The sequence below is a fragment of the Glandiceps talaboti genome, chromosome 7 (assembly GCF_964340395.1).
Source record: "Glandiceps talaboti chromosome 7, keGlaTala1.1, whole genome shotgun sequence".
Taxonomy (NCBI): Eukaryota; Metazoa; Hemichordata; class Enteropneusta; family Spengelidae; genus Glandiceps; species Glandiceps talaboti.
Window position 1 is genome coordinate 16,139,739 of NC_135555.1, and position 12,288 is coordinate 16,152,026.

Below are 12,288 nucleotides of genomic sequence, written 5' to 3' on the forward strand. Positions count from 1 at the left end.
ATACTTCCTCAACAACGGGATGGGGGGGGGGGAGGGGGTATTGCACGATCCATAAATTTCTAAAACAATGTTTTGAATAGCGAGATGCAAGTGAGTACAAGAACAATAATCGTCTATTGCCGACGTACGTACGTACGTATGTATGTATGTATGTATGTATGTATGTATGTATGTATGTATGTATGTTTGTTTGTTTATCTGTCTGTCTGTCTGTCTGTCTGTCTGTAGTAGTAGTAGTAGTAGTAGTAGTAGTAACATTAGTAGTAGTAGTAGTAGTAGTAGTAGTAGTAGTAGTAGTAGTAGTAGCACTGTAGTAGTAGAATAGTTTATTATAGTGACACGAGGTAAAGTATGACAAATCTACAAAAAAATTTACAGTACACAACCTCGCAGCCAAATGGCTTATACATGTAATACAATAGTCACTTTAGTAAATAATACTAAACTAGAACAGAGTGCGGAGCTCATTGCAGTCAAGAAAGTGTTACATACAAGGCAAAAATAGAAGCTATGATTATAATGCACAAGTTGTCCCTTCTCTTTAAAAATATTTTCTCAATAAACTTTGCCGTATTAATCATTTTTCTTGTCATACTTTAAACCATACTACGTATAAACACTCGTAATATTCACCCCCCCCAAAAAAAAAAAAAAAAAAATTCGTTTCAAGAACTGAAGATAGTGTCAATATTTTTTGATTATTAGTTCCCAAATTTTGCAAAACGATGCTTTTCTTTCCAGCGATTGTAACACTTTACAGTGAGATATTCATTTGGTATTTCATAAAAAAAACTGTACGTTATTTCTTTTTACTGTAGTTTCACACCTACTTGCTATATAACAAAAAGTTCACCACTCGTCAAACTCCCATTGAGATACATACTAATATGACTATTTGTATACAATGTTGGTAAATATACACAGTGAGTTGTTTCGTAATAAATTCACTGCGGGCAATATAAATGGAGGTGAGTTACAATACACGAAGCCATGTGACGTTTATATAGCTTATCGATACGACGAGAGAAGAGCTAGGAGTAGCTTTCAGTGTTTGTTTTGTACTGAAGGGGTTCAGTGACGGCGGTACGGAGTGATATGCACTTTATACAACGACAAAGGAAGACTTTGTTGATGAATCAAAACCAGTCGACAACCAGCGAAGGTATATGTCCTTCTTTCTCTTCTTCACATTACTAATGTCGCGTTACCTAGGTATTAACTATTGTGTCGTAGAATAATAATGTCAGGAGTACAGGGATCATATGTTTTTTTGTGTATATTGACCACTCAGATAAAGGGGTTGCTCTTAAACATTGTATACCACACCTTTCAGTTTAGTTTACTATAGCTCTATAAACTATTATAGTACACGAGCCTTGTCAACGTCGTCGGATTTGCACACCCGCTGAGGATCCTTGCACAGAAGAACACGTGAGTACCGGTTCGTCTTTCAAATGCTGAAGTTTTTAACGTCAGATTTAGTCACTGTAGCTTATTTTGTACGGGGGATTTTTTTCAAATGCGCAGGATGCTTTATGGTACCCTTCGTATGTGCCAAGGTCAGTCAGAGAGAAGTAACAACTACGTCAGCTCTGTGGTCGTGACAACGACGTTAACTATACACTTTTCGCACGTCTGTATATTTGACCACAGCTCCTAGAGGGTTCACTCCATAATTTGACTTCGTCCATATTTTTAATGGATTTTAACAATTTGAACTCATACTTAGCCAACATATATATCTCATTTTGTAAACACGATAAAGTAAATAATTTCATTTGTTAGTTTAAGGTATTGTGCTAATATATATTCATGTACTAGTACAGGGAATTGTACATATACATGATATATGTCAACAGTAGCACAGGGTCATCATTGCCTTCTAGGTTCTTCTGATGTACGTCTTTTTCGTCACTGCACTTCTATGCCTTCCTTCAAAACCCAATTTCTTAAGCTAATTATCAGTTATAGTCCATTATATTCTCGCATTTTTTTTTCAAAAAGAATATTCGAGCATTGACAACTTTTTTTTTTACATCACTTTGCCATACTGAAGACAGTGGTAAAGGTGATGCATCTTGAAAGTAAGCGGTACAAGGACTGGAAAGCCCTTCAAGTGACTCGTGTTACTGACCACACAATCGGATGAAACATAACCCTACGTTGTATATTTAAATTGGACTATTGAAAAGTCTTGAATTATACAGCTAATGCCGGTGATCTTCTCTCTCAGAGACGTGTAGACTGTCATGAAATGGACATAGTTCTAGGCTATGAAATGCATAGTTAATATATTATTCGACGTGCACCACCGGACTCGAGGGGGACGTGACGGTCTGATGTGTGTATTCAAGGTACTGGCCGGGTTGGTTGTGGTTGGGTTCAGGGGTGACCAAATTCCAGGCCAGAACGGATGGGGCATATGCCCTTTTCAGTGTCCTGAATTCGGTCATGATGAAAACATAGGAAGGTGTAATTACAAATGTATTCGGTTTATTGGACTCACGCACTTGTTGTAAAACAGCTGTCGCTAAAAAACAAATCAAAAGTAAAGTAAACGGAAACGATTGTTACCTTCGAAATCGTTGTACAAGGACAAAGGATCACAATGTGTAACGTGAATGTTTCAAGTAGTAAATTTTATCACTACCTGAAGCATGCATAGCGACGTAGGTATGTCGAAGTTTGATTAAAGCACGTATTACAGGTGTATGAAAACATGGGGAATGCTAATTTTACAAGGGTACGGTAAATTCCATAGCGGAAGGGAAACTTGTGGAGGAGTGTTGATGAGATGCGGGTACCTTGACGAGGCATTGCAATAACCGAATTGAATCAAAGTGATCATGAAGCTCGGTTCCAATACTCTTGCGTGTTGTCGTTACCCAACTGTAAATGTGAAATGTGTTTTCACACTCACAGTGAATTGGGGGGAATTTTGAGACCAGCAAGTTGTGTAACTCTTGAAGGGTGGAGCGCCCTCCTTCAAAGAATCACCACATAGATTCATCCTAATAGAAACGTATTTATTCTAACACTGAAGTAGGTGAGGTCAAAGGTCAATTATTCCCCATCATGACAAGGACTATGAAGTACATTTATAGAGTAGTAGATACAAGCACTGCATAAAATATCATGAATATATAATAGCAAATATAACTGTAGTGTTTGATCAATAAATCCCCATTATAGTATTTTATTTACTCTTTACTGCAAGTGGCAATTACTGCATCTAAAAAAAATACCGAGACATGAGAACTTGATATTTGTGCTTTAATAGTGCTAATAAATACTATGATTATAGAAATAACAGCATACTTGAAATCGCAAAATGTACATATATATATAAATTTATATATCGTTACATTTTACAGTCAAGAGTTTGGTGACTGCTGATGAGTATACGATCAGTGATTTATACTTATTCATACTTATTTCACGTCATTAGCATTGGTCAATAATGACACATACACGTGCGTGTCATGTGGAGACACAATCTCTGCTGACGTCAACTTCAAGTTTAGTGCATTCTTGCATATGTTAGATCCAGTGTAGAAGTGATTGATTGATTGAAGGTCATTTATCAAATTTGTCAAGACTGTTATATGTAACTGTTATATGTCTTCCCTTTTGTTGCAATCGCGTCATTCAATTCGTCTGTCATCCTCATACAACGTCAGTGGGATTCCTCAAGATTAGAGACACTTGTTGAAGTTGTCAAAGGATACGTACAATGCAAACCAGTTGACTTGAAACAAAATGTGGCTCAACTGAATTATAGTTAGTAGGTTGTCATCAATTATATATATACATACATACTAGATGTACGAATATTGTGAAAACTCTTGAATCCTTCTCAAGACATATTTTAGAATTGGGTAATCCAACTCCACGATGTACACTAGCAGGCATTTCACCAATTATAGCATTATCACTAATATAGAACACTCGATGTTGTCTTGTAATTGAACCCTCCTCATTTAAAACTCAGACCACCAACGCTGGTTGTCTGAGATGTAAGCTTCATCAGTTCCGGGAACCCATGTACTTTTGGTTCCCACACCATACCAAAAGACGGACGATTTCCTGGAGGAGAGGATGTGGGAACTATCCTGCTGGTGGTTCTCAGGTTATTAAGATATATCTAATTTCCACGTACTACATGTAATATCCACACTTGGTCTAGATGTGGATCAAAATTCTATCACTCTGTTATAGTAGCGAAATCCAAATGACAACGATATTGTAATGTGCTGACATTGTTCTGCTACAGTAAAACCTACAATTTGGTAACGGACGAGATAGCCATACCAACACTACGTACCGCACTATCTTTTATCAATCGATTTGATTCTTAGTTGCGGTCTCATGTTAACTATCACAGACAGACAGACAGACAGACAGACAGACAGACAGACAGACAGACAGACAGACAGACAGACAAACAAACAGACAGACTGAAAGGTACACACTCACGCGCGCACACACACACGCACACATACATACATACATACATACATACATACATACATACATACATATATTACATACATACATACATACACACACACACATACATACATACGTACATACATACATACATACATACACACATACACACATACACACATACACACATACATACATACATACATACATACATACATACATACATACATACATACATACATACATTTGCATAAATTTAGACATCTTGTGTAACACAACAGTTATAAACGTAATACAGTCTGTTAAAGAAAGTCGTACAACATTCTGAAGGGTGGGATAATTATGGCTCTCATTTCAATTATAATACCATGATGATGATGATAACATGAATGCCGTATTAATCAAATATACGTTTAGTGGTAAAACACTCATCATAGTTTCATTCATCGCCGTTTATCCTCATCATCTGCAGGCTAAAGATGACAATAAACGTTGATTGATTTACAAAGGGGTACATGTATATATTAGTCGAGTTGTTCCATTTTCCTTTGTTTAGTCTGTGTGGATGAGATATGGTTTCAGATCGAATTGGAGCGAGTAGAACTTTATATCTTCCTGATGGGCATCGTCATTCATTAATCAGTGCTGTCAGCAAAATTTAGGGACCCTTCATCCGTAATTACAAAGGGGGGCAAGGGGGAAATCAAGCCCAATCTGTGGCATAAAACGTCCCCTAGTCCGTTGAGCTAAAAGGTGACGCCCCCCCCCATGTAAATACTGAAGGCTCCCTTACCAACAAAGTGTCTGCAGATCAACGGACTTCTTAAGGCCATGTAATGTTTGTATTCGAATTCTGCTGACGTGTATGAGAAGTAAACTAAATACTATGCACTAGCCGTAACTTGACATATATTTTCAATTTGATAATCAACAATGTGTTCACTGAACATTGTTACAATACCAATAATTAGACTTTGCATATGTTAATTAGAGGTCAGTTTTATCCACAGGTAGTACAGTAACAAGTTGAAACCGTGCTTACATTGGGCCCGCTGGTTTTAGAGTACGGACCCAAAAATCAATCCTTGTACCATATTACAGCAACTTTCACAATACCACTCATGCAACTCTCCTGTTTGATACAACCACGCAGAAACCAATAAGAAACTGGACATGCCACACTTTAAGATAGCAAGATTGAATGAGTACAGTTTCTTGCTACATTTTGTCTTAGTGAAATGAACTACCCATGCCACTATACAGACATCAAATGAACACCGCAAAGGACATTTTAATTACGGGCCCTTCATCAATTGTTTGATACTAAGAAAAACATTGGCGCCTGAATGTCTGCATGGGGTTGCAATACATTGAACTGGTTTGTTTCATTTAGACTAAATGTAGCAAAAAATGCGATCTTGTTATTGAAGTGTGGCATGTCCAGTTTCTTATTGGTTTCTGTGTGGTTGTATCAAACAGAAAAGGTGCACGGTATTGCGAAATTCACCGTATGTGTACAGCTAGCTATACGCAAGCATATTTACCCATATTTGATTCAAGACTTTGCAGGGTGTTCGATAGCATGACGAGTAAGTCATAATACGAAAACAATCTCAAACATGTCCCACTTTTGCAGATAATAGAATAGCGCAGCTTTCAACTAAATAGCTAGATTTCATATATAGGTTTATTGATGTCCAGTAATGCATTTTCTAATACAAGTTGTAAACATTCTGTATTCTGGTATAAACACCTGTGTTATAAGGTTCTATACAAGTTTAACTGTGAAATTAGACTTTGAAAAAACACATGCAGCCATACCAGGTTCTTACTCACAAATACTCACAAACACATGATACATTTTTTATTTGGTTCCATTCAGTGTTAGGTTGCTAAGTGTAGCTATTTCTAAGGACCTAATAATTTGAAGTACCACTAAAATATAATACAAAATGTCCACATTATTAGATGTTAGTAGACTAGTAAACCGAGATAGCCGTCCTATGTATTTCGCATTCAAGTAGAAAGCCACATTGTATTCTCTCATTACTGTACTCACTTTTATGTGTCTTAAAATGGTCGTTAAACATTTTATATCTAACTTTAGTGTGCTCACCCTCACTAAAAGGCGTGTGTGGGGTTCAACTTTGACGTAATGTCCGGTCAGAGAGCTCGTTGTTGTTCTATTTCTGTCGCGATGTACCATTTGTTGGAAGGGTGTCAAGGTTGTTGTTATAGCAACTATAGAACTGTGAGTAAGTACATCGACGTTTCGTACTGGGCTAGGTTTATGTTGAGCGGCCAATCTTCTTTTCGAAGTTTAGTTTTCTGTGTATATGTTGATAGTTATGAGTCAAGTTGATGTCTTTCTATGCACGCAAGCATCAGCATGTTCAGGAAATACTTAAATTAAACATCCTTGAATCCATCCGTCTGTCCAGGAGGGGGACACTCTGTGTGTCAAGAATGTAGTTGAAAAAAAAAGAATGAACATGGAATTCTTTCAATTGTTTATATATGATTCTTCTAAGGTATGGAAGCAGAAACACATTGGAAGGTGAACATATACAAAAGAGGTCACGGGGTCATGGTCAAGGTCATATTACCTGAACTATTAAAACGTAGTACAAGTACACAACGGAATTATCTCCGACCCATGTCAGACTCTAGCAGTTTGATACATTCTGAGAGTGCAACCACCACAGCTCAGGCATAAACTAAACAGAGTAGTGATTCGACAATTGTTTCAATGACAGTACTATGCTTTCGTGGACGAAAAGTTTGATGGTGCCTCTGTATTCAAGAAGTGACCTACCACAACAACACTCCTTCTGCAAGAACTACGATGTCCCTGTTTTCATTTCTCTCGGTGTTTACAAATGTTAACTTTCTCAGTGTTAAAATGAACTCTTTGTTGTGCTGTGAATCAGTGACCTCCGAGACAAGACCAGTACGTATAAGCCTGCGTTTCTATCCTGAAGTGGTTTGACCGTTTCATTCAACTGAGCCTACTATACTACTGATAACCACTGAAAAAAAAATAAAAGTCGCCTGTATTATCACGCAAATACTTCGAGCAAGGGTCGAGCTTAAGCCTTTGTGAAATCTGACCTTCGATAGCCATACCACCTTGAAGAAGTCAACGTGCTGCCCTCAGTGACATCAAAACAAAAAGTTTCGGTCGTTCTAAGCTAAGTGCAGTACGACTGTCATCAGTTTGAAAACTTGTCCGACGTGACGTGGTGACCATAACATTGGTTTAAAGTGGACACACATAGTTGCGATAACTGAGACAGGGTGCTAATCGTCATCGAGGTATACTCTGTGTGTTAGAACTGTCGACAACGCCAGGTAGATTATTATTTCTAGACCACTCAGTAAGCCACCTTGGAAAAAGTGAAACCCGGTTCCTGTACACACGCCTGTCATCATGTCTTGGAATACTACTAAAGGGAGTTTTGACTTGAGCAAAAGGCGTTCCGAAGCATCTTTGAATGAAAGGTACTTATGTGATTGATATTGCAGTAAGGGTATACAATTTTCTTGATATGTCACTATGCAGGTACGCGGCGCCTCTTTTATATGACAAAGCTAACATCTGCGATAAGGTGATTTATACCCACAAACCTTTGCTGATTTGAATATAAGCAGGTTTCTAATTTCACAGCCTACAGATTTTGTTCTGATTTATATATGTTGTAGTCAAACATGTGTACTCGTCCGTAACTCGAAGTCGTCCGTTTGAATTAATAGTGTATTGGTTTCATTTGATGTATTGCCAGCCAACACAAGCAGCTGATTCGGACAGTCAACTCGCTCTGAGGTCATACCCACCATATTGTCGGCAGTGATCTCGTTTTTCAATAGACTATTATTGTGCAATTTTTGAGGCCCATTATGTGTATGGTGGGCTATACGCAGAAATGGAGTTGTGTGTAATGGGTCGGTGATAGTACCTTACAACAGGTATACAACTTTTAAAAGTATGTTGACTACCTGTAGATGTCATATGACAGGTCCCACGACTCCGCTCGAGCTGCGTACATCTGAACAAGATCATATGTCGCGTGAAAAGTATTGCGTTACAACACTTAACATTAACGCTAAAAAGTGTTGATTTTGCACCACCCCTGTTTGCTTCAAAATACCACGTTTCTGCTCCCCGTCCAGTGTGAATAGACGACGTAGACTTGAAGACGTCCGTGTGTTTGAAAATTCTGTGTATCTTGTTCACATAGAGTGATACATTCAAAGCACTATGGTAGTCGCCTAAATATGTAAATTCCATGAAATAGTCTAATACAAGCAATTATTCATAAAAGTTAGTCAATTAACATAACCTTATAATTAGCACGTGTACTAACCTTGAATTCATTTCAATTTTCTATTAATTGTGTACTTATACTAATAACATCAACTTTGATCAGTCATAATGAAACACTAGCTAAGGGTTCGTAATCCATCGAATATGTAGGTCACATGGAGATCAGTTAAACTGAAATAATTTGTGTTGTGTTGTGTTGTGTTGTGTTGTGTTGTGTTGTGTTGTGCTGTGCTGTGCTGTGTTGTGTTGTGCTGTGCTGTGCTGTGCTGTGTTGTGTTGTGTTGTGTTGTGTTGTGTTGTGTTGTGTTGTGTTGTGCTGTGCTGTGCTGTGTTGTTGTTCTATGCTGTGTAAGGTTACATAAGTCATGTTAGGTTAAGATGAGAGATGTTAGGTTGATTTAAACACAGATGGCCAGGTGTCTGTGATTTGAATGACGAGTAGATTGGCAGTTGAACTTAACTCAAAGTTCACTGGGTTCGCCGAAATGTTATTATTTTACATAAACGTTGACTGATCTAAATTGTAGAGTTATAAGTACAGAAATTGCCACCGTATAAATCTACTTTATAATGTATTGCTAATAAACTTACTAACTATATATACTCAACGTAACAGACCTTTCAAAGCCAGTCGACTTAGAGTAAATCTAACATTATAGCTTAGCTTGAAATTTAACATGTAAATGGAGTATTGAAATCTGTGTCATGAGAACGCGGTATTGTGGATTGGAATTCTATTCTTTAAAAACAACCACATTGCCACTGTATAGTTCTGTCTGACAAAGAGTTGTTTTATCTCGACGGAATCCACAACCCACAATCATTTTCTACCAACCCAGAAAAAGTCGAGTGACTTTATACTGGCCTTGACATAAAGTTGACCGCTTGACATCAACAAGCACTTAGAGGGTTACTGATCGTGCAATTGCATCTAGTGTGACATTATTTAGATCATACTCAAAATAACTTTTGACAGAAATTATTAAGTAAGTACAGTGCTCAGTTTAAAACTGAATGGGTAATTGCACTACCACCGGATCTTCCTAAAGTTCCTTTATCCCTAGGTGTAGGAATCGTGTAAGGTCAGCACATATCTGGCTTTATGCTGTAAAATAGGACATCATAGTTGCTATAACTTGACTTAATTGCCGACTAAATGGTGTCCACGGATCGTGTAATAAATCACTTGCAAGTCAAACTGTTGACGAGTTTAACACATCTTCGCTGTGTGTGTGTGTATAGTAGACTGTAAGATACGTCGTGTTGTTCAGCCCTATTATCAACTTCTAAACGATGAGTGCTGGCTGATAGCGTGGTAAATGACTGTATCTTACACACTGTGTGTTAAAATGCATTCAATGTGGTCATATCAGGACGAGAAATGATTATTAAGTTTGGAATTTGAATAAAACAACTTTACTGTGTTTTTTCTTCTTCTAAAAATAAAAATATAACCCGAAACAACATAGTCCAGTTCAGTGTTTGTAACTCTGTAAATTGCATAAAAACTAAAAACAACAAACGTGACAAGTTTGTTATTGTACGTACATGACATGTTTGTAAGCAAAGTGGGTAAGTACAACTTGAACTTGAAGTAATTACTTGTAAATACATATAAACACAAGTAGTCATATGTAGTGATTTACAAATTACTTTCTGTATAACAATCTTTTTTTCTTCCTTTTTTACATTAGTTTTTTTTTAAAAAAGCTATTGAGTCACAACCATGGACTTGGTCCAGGCTGTTTTTTTTTCTAACAGAAACAACTTTAATGAAGACAACCCTGTGTGGCCAAACACACAGGCATGACATTCAGAATGCAAAGGGGAAAAAGGGACACTCGATAAGACATACCCACAACACGCTGCTAAGTTATGTGATGCAGATATCTTACTGAACTAGATACTATTCATACCACAGTACTTAACGTCTGAGAGAAGGGATCAGCCATCAAAGAACTCCGTCAGAGTATATATATATATACGGTATATATATTCTTGTCTCGGAATAGCCACCATTCATGTATGGATTCAATTGAAGTCTCCCCTACACAATATCACTGCGTGGGACGAATAACAATCATGTGAATCAGTCATCATAAAAAACCTACTCTGCGTGAAAAGTACAGACCATGCCATCGGTTAACATGACCAGATAGAAGTTTAATGTACTTTTAGCATACAAGCTCAATTTAAATACAACGAGTAACACTGGAGTAAAACACTTCATCCTTAGCATTCATATCAAGTGTAAAAGTATACTGTTTCCATTTGTTTGTTTACATGTATGTAACCTTTCTAATGTGGTCAAATTAGCAAATGAAACAGTATACCTTTACGCTTGATACGGATGATAGAAACGAGTGTGGTACATACAGAAAATGCTTTACTTTGGTGTAATGGGTTGTATTTCCCAGGCACGCGAATGAAATGGACATTTATAAATCCAGGGCATAGATCAGAAAGACATATATTATTAAGAATCATAACTTGTACACAGAAGCTTTTATACTTGACATTTTAATTTTATTTATAGTTTTTACAGATATTTCTATATACCTACGTTTTGGATTATTTTTTCACCCCCCTCCCCTAGTCCAATTGTTTTGCATTAAGATAATAACATATGTTTGTATATAAGAGAAAGGGGTTAATATATGTTAATATATGTTAATATAATGATAATATATGTTGATATATTCATGTGGTTTCTAAACAAAAATTAAAGTGACACACTCTGAAACAGACCTTGATTTCGACTAAAGTCAGGATACACAATGTACATACTTAAAGGGGTACACACTGATTTTATACATTTTTGGACATAATTTTTGCTACATAATCAAAAGGTACTTGCAACATTCTATTTACTGTGTATATTTAACAAATCATTTACAATTGACTGAACTTAAACCTTGTGTTATTAGGATATAACCTATAAAGCGATCCAATGACGTAATTTATTATACGTATAAAAATGTCGAGGATATCCCAACTATGCAATCAACTGTTCTTCTAATAATGCCAGAAAACAATTGTGAAGTTATAAAAGGCATGAATTGACATTAATATTATACTGGAATAGAATAGTTTAAATATGGTTTTACGCAAGTACATGTACATGAGTAAAAATAAACGTTACAAACCCAACGTGTGTGAGTTTTATATATGCTAAAAGATATTTCTACTTAGTAGGAAATCTGAATTAACTCATTGTAGCAAAAGGTAAAACGTGGACAGACTGTGTCCCTTTAAACAAAAGTAACCACCAAAGACCATAACGTTACAGACTGTGCCCCATGAAACAAACGTAACAACCAAAGACCATAAAGTAATAGACTGTGTCCCTTTAAACAAAAGTAACCAACAAAGACCATAACGTTACAGACTGTGCCCCATGAAACAAACGTAACCACCAAAGACCATAAAGTAACAGACTGTGTCCCTTTAAAGAAAAGTAACAACCAAAGACCATAAAGTTACAGACTGTGTCCCTCTAAACAAAAGCAACCACC

The 12,288-nt window shown here is 36.8% G+C and overlaps 1 protein-coding gene across 1 annotated transcript in view; it reads left to right on the forward strand.

Moving 5' to 3' along the window:
* Window positions 1-962: 962 nt before the first annotated feature.
* Window positions 963-12,288, forward strand: part of LOC144438016 (sodium-dependent noradrenaline transporter-like) — a 31,337-nt gene continuing 20,011 nt past the window's right edge. The window contains exons 1-2 of the mRNA XM_078127049.1: window positions 963-968; window positions 1,367-1,431. Coding sequence (XP_077983175.1) covers window positions 963-968; window positions 1,367-1,431 — 71 coding nt within the window. The remainder of the gene's footprint in view (window positions 969-1,366; window positions 1,432-12,288) is intronic.